At 55.5% G+C, this 20,510-nt stretch overlaps 3 protein-coding genes across 3 annotated transcripts in view; 2 read left to right on the top strand and 1 right to left on the bottom strand.

Annotated features, from left to right (window-relative positions):
- WDR83 (WD repeat domain 83) overlaps positions 1-1,310 on the bottom strand; it is a 3,789-nt gene extending 2,479 nt beyond the window's left edge. The window contains exons 1-5 of the mRNA XM_012641421.1: positions 1,093-1,310; positions 890-1,010; positions 702-807; positions 355-403; positions 145-271 (exon numbers count right to left, since the gene is read on the bottom strand). Of these exons, the coding sequence (XP_012496875.1) occupies positions 145-271; positions 355-403; positions 702-807; positions 890-1,010; positions 1,093-1,195 (506 nt within the window). The 5' untranslated portion in view covers positions 1,196-1,310. The remainder of the gene's footprint in view (positions 1-144; positions 272-354; positions 404-701; positions 808-889; positions 1,011-1,092) is intronic.
- A 26-nt stretch (positions 1,311-1,336) lies between these two features.
- On the top strand, positions 1,337-3,393 carry WDR83OS (WD repeat domain 83 opposite strand). Its single transcript, XM_012641419.1, has 4 exons — positions 1,337-1,617; positions 1,736-1,841; positions 2,831-2,928; positions 3,021-3,393. Exons 1-4 carry the CDS (start codon positions 1,568-1,570, stop codon positions 3,085-3,087), a joined length of 321 nt encoding a protein of 106 aa, XP_012496873.1. The 5' UTR covers positions 1,337-1,567; the 3' UTR covers positions 3,088-3,393.
- A 2,085-nt stretch (positions 3,394-5,478) lies between these two features.
- MAN2B1 (mannosidase, alpha, class 2B, member 1) lies at positions 5,479-20,161 on the top strand. The gene is made up of 24 exons (XM_012641418.1): positions 5,479-5,671; positions 6,445-6,547; positions 6,697-6,870; positions 7,245-7,438; positions 8,841-8,973; positions 9,222-9,367; positions 9,750-9,866; positions 11,942-12,024; positions 12,111-12,231; positions 12,311-12,389; positions 12,572-12,681; positions 13,023-13,130; positions 13,465-13,581; positions 14,160-14,342; positions 15,439-15,536; positions 15,614-15,731; positions 17,140-17,258; positions 17,351-17,452; positions 17,616-17,703; positions 17,837-17,917; positions 18,315-18,542; positions 19,150-19,305; positions 19,411-19,513; positions 19,937-20,161. Exons 1-24 carry the CDS (start codon positions 5,510-5,512, stop codon positions 20,044-20,046), a joined length of 3,033 nt encoding a protein of 1,010 aa, XP_012496872.1. The 5' UTR covers positions 5,479-5,509; the 3' UTR covers positions 20,047-20,161.
- The last annotated feature ends 349 nt before the right edge of the window (positions 20,162-20,510 follow it).

Genomic DNA, 20,510 nt, shown 5'->3' with positions numbered 1-20,510 from the left:
GTGATCCTACCTCAGCCTCCTGAGTAGGTGGGACCACAGGCGCAGGCCACTGTGCCTGGCTGAGAGTAGGTTTGAATCTGAGCACAGAGGCAGCTATGATCCGCAGTGGCACCTGGGGAGGGGCAAGGTCGTGGCTGTACTCACCCTGCCAGTACCTCATGGTCTGACACCTTCACACTGGATATACCATCCCTGGCCTCATCCAGTGTCTGCACTGGCTCAGGTCTCCGAGAGCGGCAGTCCCAACAGCGGATGCTGGAATCGATAGAGCCTGTGAGGTCAGTATGAAGATGAGGTCAGGTTTGGGGGGTAGGGGTACCACCCTGGGACCCTCTGCCTAGGCCCCAGACTCACCGGACAGGATGATTGTGGCCTCTTCATTGAACTGCACCGTGTTCACCTTCTAAGAAACAATTACTGCCACTCAGAGTCTGGAATTTGGAGGACTGGGATAAAGGCAGGGTTCCCAGTGTAGGTTAAAGCAAGGACAAAGGCTAGGGGTAGGGGAGGTGAAAGATTTTTGGGGTAACTGCGAGGACAGGGCTTGGTGACTGCATGGTCTGGCCATGTGGGGGTGAGATGGTCCCACCATCTGGAGAAGGATCCTTATGCTGTAATGGGGAGGGGGGCGGTCCCTGTCACCACCTAGGCGTTAATACGGGTCCCCTCTGCTACCCACGAGTCTTGAGGCTTGCACTCACCCCCGCATGGCCCCGGAATTTGCGCACGACCTGCCCTGATGCCACATCCCACAGCACCACCGCCTTGTCCCCACCGCCAGAGCAGAGATTGCTGTTGTCAAAGGAGCTGGAGGGCAGGAGAGGGAAAGTCAGCATCGATCTCCGATCCCAGCTTCGGCGCTCCTGTTCCGGCCCAGCCCCCGGCTCACCCGGCCGCGTCCAGCACCTCGTAGCCGTGGCCGCTATATGTCCGCAGCAGCGTCCCCCGAAGCGGGTTCCACAGCTTCAGGGTCTTGTCGCTGCCACACGTCAGGCAGTAATTGCCATCCACTGGGGAACAGCAGGCGGGGGTTACTGGCCGCCAACCTCGGGAAGCGGGAAGAGGACTCGGAATGAAGATGAGGGCGCTCACCATTAAAGCGCACGGCTCGCACTGCCCCTTGCCCGCAATCCAGCGTCTTTAACCGTTTTTGCGGCAGCTCCGGGCCCCGCGGCTTTGGCTCAGGGAAAGCCATGGTTCTGGGATCCCTTCTTCACCGCCCGATATCTGTCCCAGCCTTCGAAACCCACGCTTGGGTGTACCTTATTATTGTCCTCCATGATCTATTTCCTGTTTCTCACTTCCGGGTGAAAAACTTCAGCGTTTTGGCGACAGTGTTGGGAATAGTGAAGCCCGCTTTCCAATTTTTTCCCTCACGTCCTGTTGTCAAGGAACATTTCTGGCCTCTTCTAATTCTCTGTCCTCTGCCTGGGGGTTGTCCTGGCCTCCGCTGTAAGGAACGGAAGTGCGAGAGCTTTGGGTGTTACTCTAAAAGCCATCCTCCGCTTGCCCGCCGGAAGCTGCAACTCCCGCAGCGGAAGAGGCCCGCCCTGGCCTTTGACTCGCTATGTCCGCGAACAATATGTCGGACCCACGGAGACCGAACAAAGTGCTGAGGTGAGGACCCCAGCGTCATGGCAACGGGGCTCGGGTTGAGTGTGGGTCGGGGCGCAGGGAAGCGTTTGTCCACCCGGGGGCGGGACTTGAGCGCCCCTGACCCTTGAGCTTGTCGCAGGTACAAGCCCCCGCCGAGCGAGTGTAACCCGGCCTTGGACGACCCGACGCCGGACTACATGAACCTGTTGGGCATGATCTTCAGCATGTGCGGCCTTATGCTTAAGGTGGGCGGGGTTGAGCTTCCACGAGTGTAGCTTGGCGGGCGAACTAGGTCTGGGGGCGGGCTCCGGGGCATCCGGCCAGCGCCGAGGGGGCGGGGCCGATGCTGGGCCAAGGAAGCCCCAGTGGTAGGAGAAGCGGTGGGGGCGGTGGATCAGGGAGGGTACATGGCAGGGTGGTCTGCGGGTGGGGCCAGGCTTTGAAGCAACTTGGAGGGATTTGTAGAAAAAGGGCAGGGTCCTTAGCACGTGCGATGTCAAAAGCCAGTCTTGGGCCTGAGAGGATGCAGTGGGGTCAGAGACACAGGCCCTGGGCAACATAACGAGAGAGACCTCGTCTCTACAAAAAAATTAAAAAATTAGCCAAGGCCGGGCGTGGTGACTCAAGCCTGTGATCTTAGGGCTGTGGGGGTCTGAGGCTGAAGGATTGCTTGAGCAAGACTGAGACCGCGACTCTACCAAAAATAGAAAAATTGGTCGGCGTGTTGATGCATGCCTGTAGTCCTAGCTACTCAGGAGGCCAAGGCAGGAGGATCGCTTAAGCCCAGCAGTTTGAGTTTGCAGTGAGCTATGATAACATCACTGCACTCTACCCAGGGCGACAGAGCAAGACTCTGTCAAAAGAAAAAAAAACGGAAAAGCCGCAGCTGGTGGTGCACACCTGTAGTCCCAACTACTCAGGAGGCTGAGGCAGGAAGATCGCTTGAGCCCAGGAGTCTGCAGTGAGCTATGATCGTGCCACTGCACTCCTGCCTGGGCAATAAAGTGGGACCCATGTCTTTAAATATTTTTTTAAAAAGGAGGGAGAGTAAGACCAGAAACCAGGTATATGGAGTATGCTATGAGGAGGTGGGACTGAGGGATTCCTGGGGTGCAAGGTCTGAGCTATGCCAAGTGGAATCGATGGACAGGAAACCTGGGAATGTGGCTTTTGGGGAGCTCATTGGTGCGCCTCTCACTGACCTAACCTGCCCATCCACCCTCCCTCTCTGCAGCTGAAGTGGTGTGCTTGGGTCGCTGTCTACTGCTCCTTCATCAGCTTTGCCAACTCCCGGAGCTCAGAGGACACGAAGCAGATGATGAGTAGCTTCATGTGAGGCTTGGCCTAGAGATCGAGGGGCTCTGAGTTGGGGGGAGGTGGGCCAAGCCAACTCATCCTAAACCGACACCTCTATCCTGTCTCAGGTTGTCCATTTCTGCCGTGGTGATGTCCTATCTGCAGAATCCGCAGCCCATGACCCCTCCCTGGTGATGTCAGCCTAGAGGGGTCACATCCTGGATCCGCTCTATCCACCTTCCCCCAGGCCTGGCCTTTGGTGGCTCAGCCTCCTGCCCTCAGCTGCTGTCCTGGACTTCCCTGAACGAGGTGGTCACAGGGCCCCCAGCTAGATGGAGGGAAAATGGCCCTTTCCCTGGGGTCTGATTTCTGGTGGGGCATAGAGAGGAGTACCCTACCCTCCTGCCCCGCCTCTCCTCCCCTCCCCTATCTGCTGTCGGGAGATGCCGTCCATGTTTTTAGGTGTGTTCATTTGTTTTCTTGTTGAAACGTGTTAATAATGTTTTCCACTCTGGCTGTCAGTCTCTCTCTTCTGTTCATTGGGGGTGCTCCTTCTAGTGGAGAAAGGGCTCCAGCTCCTTAGGCCTGGGGTGGGGCCCTGGTCTGGAGCCTTCTGGTGGTTCACTTGCTCATTTCACAAACCTCGTGTGCCTTAAGTCAAGTGCCAAGGACTGGACAGTGACCTTTGCCCTCTGGCAGCTCAGCAAATAGTCCTCCTGACCTAAGGAATCAGGCTTTGGCTTTCTTATTAGAGGAATGTAGTCATGTCTGTAAACTGAATCATTTAGGAAAAACTAACCATTTTCCCTCTGCTCTCACACCACAACAATCGCCAATACTGAAGAAGACTTCCGTGACCAAAGTTCAGGGGGATTTCTCCCCACTACCAAGCGAACACTCGATTCTGCAGTGAAAACCAACTGGGTGTCCTCCAATTCAATTCTGACACTACCTGGAGATAGTATCATATCTCAAAAGTTGAGGGCTCAGTCCCCAACTGCCCCCCTCCTTTAGGTACTAGTTACAAGTCCAGGCTTCCAGAACTTCTGCTTCAAGTTGGGGTTCCCATGATCTCCTCTTTGGGTTTGATTAATTTGCTGGAGCAGCTCACAGAACTCTGGGAAACATGTTTACCAGTTTATTATAAAAGATGCTACAAAGGATACAGATGAGATGTGTAGGGTGTAGTATGGGGGAAGGGGCGTGGAGCTTCCATACTATCTCCAGGTGTGCCACCCTCCAAGAACCTCCATGTATCCAGCCATCTGGAAGCTCCCCAAACCCTGTCCTTTTGGCTTTTTATGCAGGCTTCATTACACAGACATGATTGACAAGCATGTGGAAATGTGACTGGACCGAAAAGAAGATAATCTCCTACTGATTAGGGAGACCCCACAAGTCCTGTCTGTTCAGATTCTTGGCCTCTCTGTGCAGCGTTTCTTCCCCCAGGGAGGAAAGAAGACTCTCTAGAATGAGGGTCTTAAGACCCACAATCAGATTAGAGTCTTGCTGTAGGCAGGTGAAAGGAGGGCAGGAGACGCTCAGAGGGAGACATTCTGTTTCCTGAAGCCTACTTCTTACTTCTGAAGGCTGAAGTGCTTAAACATTAAACCAAAAAACTGTAACAAGGGTTGCAGGAACCACGAGCCCAGAACTGTAGAGGAAAACCCACATATAGAGACACATGGCATATACATACATACCCATACATGTATACACACATTCATATACACATATAAATTAATATCACATGGATGGACTGGTAGGAATTGGGAAAGGCATAAAAGATTCTGTTTCCTTCCCCCCTGTCAACGCCCCCCTCCTCTCTGGACAACCCAGAGGTCTGTCTCCAACCAGCTAGATACCTCCTAGCTTCGAAACCCTTCTCTTTGTCTATTAGTAGATAGAAGGCGAAGTTGAATATCTGGCCCTAATACACAAATGAACGGACACTTGTCAAAAGAGGAAGCATTATCTGTTTTCTTTCGGTGGATGAAAGTATTTGAGATGGAAACTTAACATTATGAACTAACACTCTTTCGAAAGACATGTTTCTTTGCTTATTGGGAGCCAAAAGGTGAATTCCAATATCTGGCTCTAAGATACACGTAAAAGCACAGCTGTCAAAAGAGGTCCCCAGCCCTGAAGGTCGAGGGAACATCCTAGGATCCCATGCACACACCCCATTCCCTAGGAAAACCCAGCCCCCCGCAGGGAAAAACAGACCTCAGCTCCCACCGGGACAAAGAGGCCAAGATTGGCTAGGAGCAGAGTTTGATGAGGGTCCCATTCTATCCTGTGGGGACTGGGAGGTGGGCAAACGAACTCCCCTTGCAGTGCTGGGGATGGGAGGCACTCTAAGGCCCCACAAAGCCGGAGAGACGCCAAACGCGCTAGTGGCCAAACCAATTGTCCGAAGATGGAACACGCCGGGGGGCTTTCCTGCATTTCCTAGCGATACCAGGTCTGCCCAGGGATACAGCCTGTCCCGTGACTTGCCAAGCTGCGGCCTAGCCACGCCTCCACCGGTGCCGATTGGCCAGACAGTGCTCTGGGGGCGGGGCGTCTTCCCTTCTTTACTGGGGCCCGGGAAGCCTCAGGAAGCCACCTCTGAGCCATGGGCAGCGTCGCGCGGGCTTTGTTGGTCCGCTCTGGTGGCTGCCCACGCGCCGCGGGGCCCCGGACCAGCTCCGGGGCCCTGCGGCCACCGCTCCCGCCTCTGCCCTGTTTGTTTTTGGTGTTGCTGGCGGCGCCCGGCGCTCGGGCTGCGGGATACGAGGTGAGCTAGGCCTGGGGGTGGAAACTTACAAGAACCGGCCCCAAGGTGTGGGTGGTCTGTTCTGTGGGTGCCGACTGAATGGTTGCTGATATGACAGGGTGGTCTGCGTGCGTGCTTTGTGTCATTGCGAGATCTGGTTGTGCCCATCTGAGAATGGGGCTGTCTGATTGTACCTGCGTCCACATGTCGCTTGCCTGGACGTTTCGTGCACTTAACTGTGCGATTGGAGGGGCCAGGAGTGAGCAGCGGGTGTGTGTGTGTGTGTGTATGTGTGTGTGTGTGTGTGTGTAGGGGGTACTGGTTGAAAGCTGGGACTCTGGAGTCAGCCCATCTGGAGTTCCAGGCTAGCTCCTCCACTTCCTGGCTGTGTGACCTTGGGCAAGTCACCACCCCTCTCTGAGCCTCAGTCCCCTCCTTTGAAAACTGGGGATAATATCACCCCATCCCCCAGGGTGACTGTCTGCCTTTTGCAAATGCTTAACAAACATCAGCTACTACTATTATTATTTTCTCTAGGTGCAAATGAGAGCTGCTTTGTGGGGTTGTGCAAAGTGGGAGTTAAATCCGTGAGCACAACTATGTGTGTGTCCTACCTGGGAGGGCCTGGCCTCTGCACATAGGCAAGGTCAGGCCTCCTGTCTACTTCTTGAGTCACTCACTTCTAGATCAAGGCTAACTTTGCACTCTCCCCCCAACCCCCACCCCCACCCCAGCCTGCCTCTGAACTCCAGGGTTACTGATAGGGTGTGTGTGTGTTTGGGGTCCCTGTGCAGACATGCCCCACAGTACAGCCAGACATGCTCAATGTGCACCTGGTGGCCCACACACACGACGACGTGGGCTGGCTCAAGACGGTGGACCAGTACTACTATGGCAGTGAGTAGAAAGTGGGGACTGGCCCTTCTAGTCCCTTCTGGGTACTGGACATCAGGGTGGGGGCAATGCCTTGGGCTCCTGTGATTGGGAATATCCTGCTTAGCTATGCTGGCCCCTGACAGCCTGTGTCCACACCTCTGTGTCCATAGCCAAGGAAAACTACCAGCACGCCGGTGTGCAGTACATTCTGGACTCAGTCATCTCAGCCCTTCTGGCAGATCCCAGTCGCCGCTTCATCTATGTGGAGATCGCCTTCTTCTCTCGTTGGTGGCACCAACAGACAAATGCAACACAGGAAATCGTGCGGGAACTGGTGCGCCAGGGTGAGCCTGCCCCAAGGAAGTGAAAACCCCAAGGAAGTGAAAAAAGGAAGCTCAGCCCAGCTTCTGCTTCTGCAATCCTGGTTTCTGAGATTTTATCACACCATGTCAGTTGTACATGCGTGCCACTCCGCCCGCATGGAATCTCCCTTTATTTGCAGAACTCCTGTGCATCCCTCAAGGCCCCACCTCCAGTGGGTCCTCGGGAAGCCTGCCATGCAGGGGTCCTCTTTCCTTATCCAGCTACACTGGCCAGGGAGAAATCCCTCTTCTCCTTCCACCAGGCCTGAGTACACAGGCCAGCCTTCTTGTCCCCAGCATCACCCACCCTGGCCCCACTCCCGGCTCTGACCCTGACCTTTTCTGTCCTGGAACAGGGCGCCTGGAGTTTGCCAACGGTGGCTGGGTGATGAACGATGAGGCGGCCACCCACTACGGCGCCATCGTGGACCAGATGACACTGGGGCTGCGCTTCCTGGAGGACACATTCGGCAACGATGGGCGCCCCCGTGTGGCCTGGCACATAGACCCTTTCGGCCACTCTAGGGAACAGGCCTCGCTGTTTTCCCAGGTGCTGCCCCAACCGCTCTTGGACCTGCCCCTTCACTTGCTCTGACTCCGCCCATGGCCACTCAAGCCCCGCCCTTCCCCTGCAATCTCAGTGATGTCCTGCTGGCCCGATGAGGCCCTGCCCCTTGAGTGACTGGCATGCCTCTACTGCTCTGGCCTCAGTCAGCTATCTATGTTGAGGCCCCAGACTAACCCAGCTGGGGCTGGCTCCGCCTCCTTTCTTGACCTTCCCTTCTCCGTGTTCTGGCCCCATCCACTTGCCACGATCCTGGCTTCTCCCCAAGCTGGGTTTCATGTGGGTGCCTACCCTGCTTTTTTTGTAGAGATGGGAGTCTCACTATGTTGGCCAGTCTTGTATTGAACTCCTGGCCTCAAGCGATCTTCCTGCCTCGGCCTCTCAAAGGGCTGGGATTGCAGGTGTGAGCCACTCTGTCTCGCTCTACTCTGCTTTAAAACTGGCTTTGGGCTGGGCACAGTTGCTCACGCCTGTAATGCTAGCACTTTGGGAAGCTGCGAAGGGAGGATCGCCTCAGGCCAGGAGTTTGAGGCCAGCCTGGGCAACATAGCGAGACCCTATTTCTAAAAAAAATAGAAAAATCATCTGGGCGTGGTGGCACATACCTATAGCTGCTGCAGTCCCAGCTACTCGGGAGGCTGAGGCAGGAGGATTGCTTGAGCCTGGGAGATTGAGGCTGCTGTGAGCTATGATCGTGCCACTGCACTCTAGCCTGGGTGACAGATCAAGACTTTGTCATTAGTTGTGCTCTGTCCCCACCCATCCTCAGGCTGCAGAAGGGGCCCTCCCTCCTGGAATCAGGCCTCCTTTGGGCTGTGACCACACTGGAGAGGTGGAGGTGGGTTCTGGCTTTCAATCTACCAGCTCCCTGTTCTCCTAGGGTGATGTGTTCTGGTCCTTTCTCAAACCTGGAAGGAAACTGGAGGTCTCCCTTATTCAGCCCTGCTTTCTTTTTTTTTCTTTTGAGACAGAGTCTTGCTCTGTTACCTGGGCTAGAGTGCCGAGGCATCAGCCTAGCTCACAGCAATCTCAAACTCCTGGGCTCAGGCAATCTTACTGCCTCAACCTCCCAAGTAGCTGGAACTACAGGCATGTGCCACCATGACCGGCTAATTTTTTCTATATATTTTTAGTTGTCCAGCCAATTTCTTTCTATTTTTAGTAGAGATGGGGTCTCACTCTTGCTCAGGCTGGTCTTGAACTCCTGACCTTGGAGTGATCCTCCCACCTCGACCTCCCAGAATGCTAGGATTACAGATGTGAGCCACTGCACCCAGCCCAGCCCTGCTTTCTACCTGGGCTCTTACTTGCCACCCCAGAGCTGAGAGGAGCTTTGGTGACAGTGCTGGGCACTGATTCACACTGTCTCTTCCTGCCCCACCCCTAGATGGGCTTTGATGGCTTCTTCTTGGGGCGCATTGATTATCAAGATAAATTGGAGCGCGAGGGGACACAAGAGATGGAGCAGCTGTGGCAGGCCAGTGCCAGCCTGAGGCCTCCGATCGCCGACCTCTTCACTGGTGAGGGGGCCCAGTGGGGGCAGGGCTGGCCCATAGGCCCTATGCTCAGAAGGGCCCTGGGCTTAGTTTAATGCTCTTTGGTCACTGTCCTAGAATTCCTAGTAATCTGTGGACAGGGGTCCTGCATTTTCCTTGTGCACTGGGCCCTGCAAGTTCTGAAGCCCTTCCTGGGTGGGGCATGGCAAACTCTGACTCCAGGGTAGGTGTGGGATGCTGGGGCACCCCTTGAGCCTGGTGTGGCCCCACAGGTGTGCTCCCCAATATTTACAATCCGCCGAACAATCTGTGCTGGGATGTGCTGTGTGACGATGGGCCTGTCGTGGAGGACCCCCAAAGCCCCGAGTACAACGCCAAGGATCTGGTCAATTACTTCCTGCGTCTGGCCGTTTCGCAGGTAACCCTGCTGTCCAGAACCTGCAGGTCTCATCTCACGTATACAAGGCACCGAGTCCTTTCCATGGCCCACGTGCCCTAAAACCTTTTCATATCCCTTGGAGGAATATAGTATTCCATTGACCATTGCCACACCCCTCTTCCACATTTGTGTGCATTTGTCATTAGGAAAGATAGCATGGCCCAGTGCCCCCATACCCTCATCTGTATAGAGGTCCGAGAGAATTGCTCAACAACTAGTGGCTACTTTCATCTGTGTCTCTATGCTGCCATGTGCCATAGTCCCATGCCCCTACATCCTTAACCACATACATACCGAGGCACAGCTATACACAGGGGTGGCCCAGGACACCCTGGCCTAAGGACTCCCCTCTGGTCTGCAGAGCCAGCACTACCGCACCAACCACACCGTGATGACCATGGGCTCGGACTTCCAATATGAGAATGCCAACATGTGGTTCAAGAATCTTGACAAACTCATCCGGCTGGTCAATGCTGAGGTCAGTGTGCCTACCTTGCGATGCCCGCGTGCATGTATGTGCTTGTATTCCTGGGCCTTGGGTCATGTGCATAGCTCCGGGTGCTGTCTTAGTTTTTCTATTGCTACCATAACAAATTACTGCAAACTTAGCAGCTCAGAGACAACAGAGATACATTGTCTTACAGTTCTGTAGGTCAGAAGTCTGGCATAGGTCTCACTGGGCTAGAATCAAGGAGTTGGCAGGGCTGGTTCCTTCTGGAGGCCCCAGGAGAGAATACGTTTCCTTGCTTTTTCCGGCTTCTAGAGACCGTCTGCATTTCTTGGCTTGTGGCCACTTCCTCCAACTTCAAAGCCAGCCACATAGCAGCTCTCTGACCTGGTCCCATAATCACATCTCTTTCTCTCATTCTCACCTCTTCTGCCTCCCTCTTCTAATTTTTAAGATCTTTGTGGTGACATTGGGCCTGCTATATAATCCAAGATAATCTCCCTATTTTAAGATTAGCTGATAAGCAACCTTAACTGCACCTGCAGCCTTCCTTTGCCACACAACCTAACATAGTCATAGGTTCTGGCGATCAAAAGGACATGGACATCTTTGGGTGGTTATTCTACCTACCACAGATGTGTTGATGTGTCCCTGTAAGTGGCCTGTGGCTGTAGCTGTGGGCACAGGCAGTCACTACTTCCCATCAGCACAGAAACTTGTTTCTTCCCCTGTCCCATCTCAGACATGTTACTACCTGTGCAGTCTCTGTCCCCACCTCCCCACTTGCTCCCTGAACAGCTGTTTCACAGAAACAGCTCCCAGTAACCAACTGTCACCCAGGGCCTTCCAAAAGACATTTCCCAGTCCTCCCATGCCCCTGCCCCCTGCAGAGGCTTCAACATCCTGACCACTTTCTTCTGCAAATACCATGTCCCTGGGCCACCATGATGTCACACTCTCTTGCTGTTTCTCCTGTCACTGATTCCATTTTACAAACTTTGGAAATGGAGTCCCTGGGTTCAAATCCTGGCTTTGCCACTTACTGGCTCCGTGACTTTAAGAAATGATTTTCAGCACTCAGGGCCTTAGTTTTCTCATCAAGAAAATGGGCATAATGGTGGTCCCCATCTCACAGGGCTGTTAATGAACATTTAATGAGTTTATTGGCATAGACCAGTAGAACAGTGCCTGGCACATAATACGTTTTAGTGGTTGTTTATCATTATTTCTGGCTGAAAACTTCCTGCTCCTGCTTTAAGACACCAGATGCAATGTCTCCTCCTCCAGGAAGCCCTCACCTAACCCCAGGCAGAGCCCTGATCTTTCCTCTGCTTATACCAGCTTCAGTGCGTAGCTAAGATGTCACATCCATGTCAGTCGTAACCAACTGGCCATCTGTTCAATGTCTCTGTCCTTCACTTGGCTATGAATTCCATGAGGGTGGAGGCTGGCCTCTCTGGTTCTAGATTGTGTCTGCAATCCTGAGCATACTGAAGAACTGAGTGACTGTCTGCTGAATGAACACAGTGTATGAATGTGTGTCTGTGTATTTCACTGTGTGTATGCACATAAAGCTTGTAGTCCCATGTACAGCCCTTTGTCCACTCACATGTTAATTGAGCACCTACTGTGTACACTGGGGACACAGCACCAGCAGAACAAACATCCTTTTCCTCATGGAGGTCATCTTGTTCCTCCACCTTCCTCGGCTGAAAGTCAGCTTCCATCCGTTATAAAAATTGTGTCTTTTGGTAACAATCTGATGCTGGCTGCTGAAAAATGATTATTCCTGCCCTATAATGTCACACTTAGTTTGTCCATGACAGTTTTTAATAATAAAATCGGAATTAATAAAAAGGAGTTTAGTAAAAGTTCAGGTTTCTTCTTGCATCTCTGAAATCCTTTCAAGGCTGGTAATATTGGCTTCAGCCCAAATTCATTTTCACACTGGACCATTGGTTTGCACTTGAAATGTGTGTTCAGAGCCTCTGAACCTACTGGATGCGTGAATGTGTGCACACGTGTGGGAGTGTGCACACGCACCCCTGTGGGCCCCCGGGAAGGTGTGGACTCCCGCGGGCTCACACAGACGCCTCCCCCAGCAGCAGGCAAACGGGAGCCGCGTCAATGTTCTCTACTCCACCCCTGCTTGTTACCTCTGGGAGCTGAACAAGGCCAACCTCACCTGGTATTTGTGGGGACTGGGAAGCTTGGAGGGGGGTTGGCATGCCCTGGTGGGTCATGACCCCGCTGTCAATGCCCCTGGTGCTGCAGGTCGGTGAAACACGACGACTTCTTCCCTTATGCGGACGGCCCCCACATGTTCTGGACCGGCTATTTCACCAGCCGGCCGGCCCTCAAACGCTACGAGCGCCTCAGCTACAACTTCCTGCAGGTGGGTGGGTACCGGGCTCGAGGCGGCAGCCCAGGAGGCCCGGCAGGCCCGGTGCCCCAACATACTCCCTGCCCCCCAGGTGTGCAACCAGCTGGAGGCGCTGGCGGGTCCGGCAGCCAACGTGGGACCCTATGGCTCAGGAAACAGTGCACCCCTCAGTAGGTGTCGGGCCACCGAGGGGACAGGGGCGGGGCCAAAGCTGGAGACCATCCCTAGGTCGCCCCCTTGAGTACCCTCTTAAAGCCCCAAAGAACGCTGTCCACCGGAGACTTCTGGCTTCTCCCTGTGGTCGGGGCCGGGAGTCCTGTGGAACCCCACCCGACTCACCGTCGGCCTGCAGATGAGGCGATGGCAGTGCTCCAGCATCACGACGCGGTCAGCGGCACCTCCAGACAGCACGTGGCCGACGACTACGCGCGCCAGCTAGCTGAGGGCTGGGGGCCGTGCGAGGTGCGTGGGGCGGAGCAGGGGAGGGGTGGAGACAGGAAGAGGGCGGGTTGAGAACTTGAGACCGGGGCGGAGACAGGTGTGGGGCGTGGTGGATGGCAGCCGGGCGGGGCCTGGAAAAGGCTTGGGGGCGGGGCTTCTCGGATGATAGCGCGGAGACAGGATAGGGCGAAGGCGTGTGTGGGGCGTGGTCTAGGGCAGCGGGGTGGGGCCTAGAAGAGCTCGTAGTGGGGGCGGGGCCTATGAGAGGCGGAGACAGGAACGCCGCGAGTCGTAGGAGAGTTCGGGAGGAGCCGCAGAAGGGATCCTCCGAAGCTGACCCGTCCCTTTGGGCTCCTCCCCAGGTTCTCCTGAGCAACGCGCTGGCGTGGCTCAGTGGCTCCAAGGACGTCTTCACGTTCTGCCTCAACCTCAACATCAGCATCTGCCCACTCAGCCAGAAAGCGGCGAGCGTGAGCCAGGCGGGAGGGGCGGGGCCGGGAGGCAGGTCCGGCGGGTGCCACCAGAGCAGGGGAAACCTTGCAGGTAGCCCGGTGGGGCGAAGAGGGGGTCGATGGACTGTACAGGGGGTAGCTGCGAAATTTCTTTGGAGGACTGTACTGGGTGGGGTGAGATGACCTGGGGTGCAGTGAAGCTGGGACAGGACAGAGACCAATGCACCACGAAGGAGTTTGGCCTGGAGGGCCTTGACCACACCGGGACCACTCAGGGACGTGGCTGTGCAAGGTGGATGGGTTTGGAGAAGGCCTGCTGTGACCCATCCCCTCCCTGACCCTCTTACCCCAGTTCCAGGTCACCGTGTATAACCCCCTGGCACGGAAGGTGGATTGGATGGTGCGGCTGCCGGTCACAAAAGGCGTTTTCCTCGTGAGGGACCCCAATGGCAGGACTGTGCAGAGCTCTGTGAGCCCATTTGACGAATATTCCGCCCTTAGACACTTCTCCTTATGGACAGTTCACCCCTCCCCTCTTGGACACCTCCTTCTCTTGGGCACCACCCCTCCTGAATACCAACCCCCTCCATGAACACTTCCTGCCCATGAATGCCTCTTCCCTCTTTGCCCCTTAACATCAGCCCACCTTGGGATCATCTGCCTCCCGTGAGAGGTCCCCTTTTTCATATCCACCCCACGCCGGAAATTTTCTTCCTGTTTATGAGTATCCCCTTACCCCAGAAAGCCTCCTCCCACAAACCTCTTCTTCTCCCCAAAATCTTCCCATCTCTCTCTTGCCTCAAGTATCTCTTCCCTTACTTGTTCCCTCACTGCTCCCCAGGTCTCTCCATCCTCCCAGTAGATTTTTACCACGTTGTGAATCTTCCGTGCAATTTTTTCTGTGGAATCTGCCAACCCCATCAGCCCCCCACAACACCTAGATTTTTTTCCCCCATCCCAGGGCTCCTTCCCCCACCTTGAGTTTGATACCTCCATGTATGTGTACTCACAGTACCTTGACTCAGTTTCCCTCCTCCCTTACCCCAGGTGGTGGTAAGTCCCAGCACAGAGCAGAAGGACCTTTCAGAGCTGCTGTTCTCAGCCTCAGTGCCTGCCCTGGGCTTCAGCGTCTATTCAGTAGACCTGTTGACCAGCCGGGACGCCCAGGCCCGCACCCCAAAACCCAGACCCAAGAATTCCTCATCCCACATCCTGGCCATTGAAAATGAGGTGAGACCCCATTCAGATCCCCTTCCTTGCCCTCTGTGACAAATTTTCAGTGTCATGGTGAGCCACATGGACTCCGGGTCAGCAGGTCCTGGGTTCATGGTCTGTTATCACCACTCCCCTGATTGTGTGTCCTTGAGGGAGTGACCTTTGTCTGAGCCTCCGTGTCCTTTCCTGGGGTTATTATGAGGACCCAGTGTGATCATGGGTGACACTTGATAGGTCGGAGCTGATGGCAGGTTTTGGTTTGTAATTTTAGAGGGGGTGTCAGGGAAGGCCTTATTGAGAAGGTGACATTTAAGGTGAGACCTGAGGGAGAAAGCTGTGTGGCTATTTGGGACAAGAGGGATCTGGGCAGGCAGAGCACACACAGCACACACAAAAGCCCTCAGGCAGGAGGGTGTGCCGTATTCAAGTGACCACAAGGAACCCCGTGTTCCTTGTGGACAGGATAAGGAGGTGACAGGTCAGGCCTTGAGGACCAATAGGAAGACTTTAGCTTGTACTGCAAAGGAGCCACCGGCAGGACAGGGCTGCATTAAGACTGTCCTGGGCCCTAGCACTTTTGCCTTTGTGGGCCATTTCTTCCATTAAAAAAAAATTTAATTTTTATGATGGTGTTGTTATGACAATAAATATGACTAGGCAGGTTCATTATAATTTATTATTATTGTATTCGTGTTTTATTCTGATTCTAAAAGAAGTCCAAACAGTCCTGTGGGCCCCTAAAAGTCTCTTGAGTCCTGGCATTTTTGGTTCCTGGATCAGATGCCCAAGTTGTCCCTGGTTTGGAGAAGACAAGGGCTATGATGAGACTTAGGCTGTCACAGGTGCCTTCTGGCTGTTGCGGGGAACAGATTGTGGGGCGGCCTGCAGGGAACTGGGACCTGCACTAGTCCTGGAAGGCCCGAAAGTGGGGAGATTGAGGATAAGCTTGGAGATGAAGTGGCTGGGCTGGGCTACTAGGATCACATGTGAGGGGTTAGACAGTGGCAGGAGGTAAGGGTGACACCAGGGTTTTGTCCTGAGCCCTGGGACGGATGGGGTTGCTGTTGGCTGAGGCAGCGGTGATTAACATCTGTCAACTGTTTTCTCCCAGTACATCCGTGCAACGTTCAGCCCTAAAACGGGGCTCTTGGTGGAGATTGAAAACCTGGAGAAGAACCTCGTGCTACCTGTTCAGCAGGCCTTCTTCTGGTGAGGCAGGGCTACCAGGTGCAGGGAGGGGGGCGGTGCGTGGAGCCCGGACCTGACTCTCACCTGCCCCACTGCAGGTACAACGCCAGTGTAGGTGACAGAATAAGCTCCCAGGCCTCGGGTGCTTATATCTTTAGACCGAGCCAACAGCAACCACTGCCTGTGAGGCGCTGGGCTCAAACTCAACTGGTGAAGGTCTGTGACCAGGAATGACAAATGGGCAGTTGGAGAGGGGGAGTGGGGAAGGTGTGGAGCCCAGGAGGGTGGTGGGCTGTGTGCAGAGTGTGGGTGGAAGGATTGACATCTTCAGATAAGGGAGCTAAGACCCGAGTCTTAGGAATATTTGAGGGTTCTCCCACAGGGTTGATATTCAGGGCTGACTGTGTAAGAGTCTTTCCCGACACATACAAAGCAATTCGCATCTGTGGGTGTCACAATTATACTTAGCTTTGGAGATTGGGGGTGGCCTGTTCCCACTTAGCCCATGAATGGGGGGAGAAAATTGTAGCTGCTTCAAAAGTTCAGCAAGCATCAGGCACGGTGGCTGACACCTGTAATCCCAGCACTTTGAGAGGCCGAGGTGGGAGGATCGCTTGAGGTCTGGAGTTTGAGACCAGCCTGGGCAACAAAGGAGACTACAAAAGATAGAAAAATCACCTGGGCTTGGTGGCATGTGCCTGTAGTCCCAGCTACTTGGGAGGCTGAGGTAGGAGGATCACTTTTGCCCAGGGATCTGTAGTAAGAAGAGTTTATATCTGGGGTGGATATTTAAGAGTTGACACTTGGTGAGGCCTTAGGTGAGTCTCACTTAGGGTGGATATGTGAGGGTGCATCTGGCTGGAAGCAGCCGTTTCCCAAGGCCTCTCACTGATGTTTCCTCTTATGGTGGGAACAGGGTAGGTAATGGCAACACTGACATTTGCGCAGGTTCAAGGGCCTCACCTTTGATGTGCTTCCCTTTGAGGTGAACATCTGCACGCCTAGGTCATTGTATTAAGATGTAGTTTTGCCTATTTGAACAGAGTTCCCCAAATTAACTGTGCCTAGAACAAGATAGATTCTTTCCTTTTAACAGAAAGTCTGGCCGGGCCATCCAGGGAAGGTGGGGTTGTTCCATAGCCAACCAGACCCCTTCTCTCTCATTGCTCTACCTTCCTCAACAGTCCGCTTCTATATCATGGCCCAAGATGGCTGCCCAAGCTCCAGCCATCACATCTGCATTTGAGCCAGTGGCAGAGGGAAAGGGACAAGGATCATTGTTCACATCACTTTGATTACTTTCCATAGTGGGGGGGCGGGGAGCAAACCATAGTCACACAGCTACTGATAGTCTCAGGAAAGACTAGACAGTCTACCTTTATTCCAGGTAGCCATGTGCCAAGCTAGAATCTTATTCTAAGGAGGGGACATGAAGGAGTGGAAGGCAGCAAGCATGCATGCCACATTCAAGAATTATGTGGCAGTGACTGTAGTAGAAAGTGCAGGCATGCCATTGGTGGGGTCAACCCTGATGTTGGCATTTATGGGTGGGGGGCACATTTGCAGAGCTTACCTCTGCTCAGGTGTGGGCTGATACCTGCCCTTCATCCCCATGTGCCCGCAGACGGCCTTGGTGCAGGAGGTGCACCAGAACTTCTCAGCATGGTGTTCCCAGGTGGTTCGCCTGTATCCAGGACAGCGGCACTTGGAGCTGGAGTGGACGGTGGGGCCCATCCCTGTGGGGTGAGTGGTACAGGCTGGGGCTGGGGTGTGGGGGGCAAGGACAGAGCTGGGTTTAAGTGAGGCCCACAACCTTGCCATCCCATCGGTTATAGCGATTCCTGGGGGAAGGAGGTCATCAGTCGCTTTGACACGTCGCTGGAGACAGACGGAGTCTTCTACACAGACAGCAATGGCCGTGAAATCTTGGAGAGGAGGTGGGATTGACCGAGGGCATGGAACGGTGGTTTGCGGTGTGCTGGGGCCCATGGGCAGTGGGGGCATTTTCTGATCACATGAGTGTGGGAGGGAGAGGGGGAAGGGGGCATGAGGAGTGGGGGACACAGACCCCAAACATGACCAAATCACACCGCACCCCAGGCGGGATTATCGACCCACCTGGAACTTGAACCAGACCGAGCCGGTGGCAGGAAACTACTATCCAGTGAACACCCGGATTTATATCACGGTACCCCTCCCCCACCCCGCCCCCTCCCCGCCGCTACAGAGTGGGAGCCACCCCTCATCTGAATCATCTTCCGACTGCCTGAGGCTGGGGCTGGGTGGAACCTCTGCCCCTCACTCTGCCCCTCACCCCCCAGGATGGGAAAGTGCAGCTGACCGTGCTGACCGACCGCTCCCAGGGGGGAAGCAGCGTGAGAGATGGCTCGCTGGAGCTCATGGTGAGTAGGTCAGAGCCCCATCCAGGCCAGGTCCCCCTGCAGGACCTTGAAGGCTGTTTCTGAAGGCTTGTGACCGCCACTAAGCTGAGAACTCCATTCTTATGTTTGACTTTTTCCCCAGCTTTTATCTGATCCCTACCCAGGCACCCCCTGCAGGCTCTGACATGCCCTATCTGGGTCGCGTGTTAGGTACTTACCTCCCCCTGTCCTGGTCCCCTTGCCGGGTTGGATCCGCCTCTGCTGGGGTCCCCCTACCAGATCCTCGCCTTCATCCTCATCTTGTCCCCCCTACTCTTTAATTTCTCTTGACGTTCCCACAAGCTCTTACCCAATTTCTGGCCCAGGGACACCCGAGAGACCTATGACCCTCACCCTCTCCCGGCCACTCTCCTCCCAGGTGCACCGGAGGCTGGTGAAAGATGACAGACGTGGAGTAGGGGAGCCACTGCTGGAGTCAGGGTCAGGGGCATGGGTGCGAGGGCGCCACCTCGTGCTGCTGGACACCGTCCAGACTGCGGCCGCGGGACACCGGCTGCTGGCAGAGAAGGAGGTCCTGGCCCCGCAGGTGGTGCTGTCCCAGGGTGGCGGCGCCCCCTACAACCTCCGGGCTGCTCCACGCAAGCAGGTGAGGGGCGACAGCGCAGGCAGAAAGGGCGGACCAGAATGAGGCCTCCAGGGGGCGGGGTTGCGTGCGGGTTCTCCTGGGCTCCTCAGGGACCCACCTGGCCCTCCCCCTCCCCTAATTTGCCCTGGGGAGGCCATAACTAGTCCCTCTCAGCCCCATGCCCAGCCACAGCCCACCTGGACTGTATCAGGGCATAGCCCCAGGTGGATCTCCTTAACCACCTCCTCGCCTTGGCCCCGCGCCATCTCACTTAAGCCACGCCCACTGCCCCATAAGCGCCCCCATCCCCTCCCTCCTCCAGGCTCTGTCCTGCCTTACCCCACCCCTCGGTCAGCCTCGCCCTAAAGCCACAAGGTCTCAGGCTAGAGTTTTATCCCTTCCCGGCCAGGACTCCCGGGTCTGGGAACCCGCCCCCAGCTTCGGAACGCCCTATCCCCTCATTGGCTCAGCTCTCCCGCCCTGACTGCCCAACTTGGCCGAGCCCCGCCCATCCCTGGCTAAACCCCGCCCCTACGCCACCCGGCAGCCCCCACCGCAGCTCGGCCCCGCCCCTCTCCGTCCAAGCTCCGCCCCTCTGCGACTCAATCGCCCGTCCTGTCTTCCGCAGTTCTCAGGGCTGCGCCGGGAGCTGCCGCCCTCGGTGCACCTGCTCACACTGGCCCGCTGGGGCCCGGGGATGCTGCTGCTGCGCTTGGAGCACCAGTTTGCCGTAGGGGAGGATTCACTACGCAACCTGAGCTCCCCTGTGACCTTGGACTTGCGGGTGAGGAGGGTGGAATTGGGAAGGAGACCAGAGAGGCGAGAGAGGGGAAGAGGGGAAACCGGGCCGCTTTGCCTGCACTCACCTGGACCCATCCACTGCCCACAGGACATGTTCTCCGCCTTCACCATCACCAGCCTGCAGGAGACCACGCTGGCGGCCAACCAGCCCTGGGCCACCGCTTCCCGGCTCAAGTGGAGACCAAACACAGGTGGCGACCTGGCCAAGGGTTGGGGGTTCCTGCCTGGGGCGGGCAGCTGGGGGCCTCACCTGAGGCCTAGGGTCCAGGTTAGGGGCTTAAGGATCTGCAATGGGGCAGCAAACTAGCAATGTGTCTTGAAGGTTTGGGGATGGAGTTTAGTCCCAAGAACAAGAATCTCTGCCCTGTCTAGTTCTGGGAGGGTGTCCTTTACCACTGGGGTTGGCCAGAGGGTATGAGGGCTGTGACCAGGCACTGGAGGGGATTTGGGGCGTGATAGTCAGGCCTGGAGAAGCAGTTTAAGGGGTTTGGGAGGCCCTGGCGACAGATTTGGGGAGGGACTGTTGTGTGCAGGCCCAGGGGAGGGAGCACAGTGGGGTGAGGCAGAAGAAGTCTGCACCCCTCACTCCGCCTACCCCCCTTGCACCTCCCCAGGCCCCAGACCCCGCTCCACTCCCTACCTACTGGACCCGGCCGCTGTCACACTGGAGCCCATGGAAATCCGTACCTTCCTGGCCTCAGTTCAATGGAACGAGAATGATTAGACGTGCTAGGATGCCCCCTCGGAGCCTCTGGGGGCAAGGCAGACTCTCCCTCTCCTCTTGCTGTTGCTGCCACCAACAAAAGCCATTAAAATGCCACCACTAAGACACAGGTGGCGGTGTGAGCCAGTGTGGGTGTTTTTGTTTGATTTTTGGAGTGTGGGTGTTTTTGTTTGATTTTTGTTCGGATTTTTGTATGACTCAGAAAAGTCAGCAAGCCCTCAGTGAGCCCTAGCCCTAGGCCTTGCAGGGAGATCTCTCGCTGGTTGGAATCCTCACAGCAGACCCTCCACGGTCCTCACCCGGCCTCAGTCTCCACTCTGCCCCCCTCCTCCTTCTTTGTGGCACAGCTGTCTTGAGAAGTCACTGAGGGTAGGCCTGTGCTGGACCTACACCCAGAGACCAAGATACACCTTGGGCCATTCCTGACCTGGCCGCGGGGGGACTGGGCTGCCAGGGCAAGGAAT

This window comes from Propithecus coquereli, unplaced genomic scaffold (genome assembly GCF_000956105.1).
Source record: "Propithecus coquereli isolate 6110/MARCELLA unplaced genomic scaffold, Pcoq_1.0 Scaffold164, whole genome shotgun sequence".
Taxonomy (NCBI): Eukaryota; Metazoa; Chordata; class Mammalia; order Primates; family Indriidae; genus Propithecus; species Propithecus coquereli.
This window is presented reverse-complemented; position numbering and strand designations above follow the sequence as displayed.

What these genes read in the sequence shown, in the direction of transcription:
- WDR83OS (XM_012641419.1), top strand. Translation starts at nt 1,568, where the DNA reads ATGTCCGCGAACAATATGTCGGACCCACGGAGACCGAACAAAGTGCTG. An exon ending in TGTGCGGCCTTATGCTTAAG is followed by an intron (nt 1,842 to 2,830) that starts GTGGGCGGGGTT and finishes CCCTCTCTGCAG; the next exon opens with CTGAAGTGGTGTGCTTGGGT. An exon ending in CAGATGATGAGTAGCTTCAT is followed by an intron (nt 2,929 to 3,020) that starts GTGAGGCTTGGC and finishes ATCCTGTCTCAG; the next exon opens with GTTGTCCATTTCTGCCGTGG.
- MAN2B1 (XM_012641418.1), top strand. Translation starts at nt 5,510, where the DNA reads ATGGGCAGCGTCGCGCGGGCTTTGTTGGTCCGCTCTGGTGGCTGCCCA. An exon ending in AGGAAACAGTGCACCCCTCA is followed by an intron (nt 12,390 to 12,571) that starts GTAGGTGTCGGG and finishes GTCGGCCTGCAG; the next exon opens with ATGAGGCGATGGCAGTGCTC. An exon ending in CTCAAACTCAACTGGTGAAG is followed by an intron (nt 15,732 to 17,139) that starts GTCTGTGACCAG and finishes ATGTGCCCGCAG; the next exon opens with ACGGCCTTGGTGCAGGAGGT.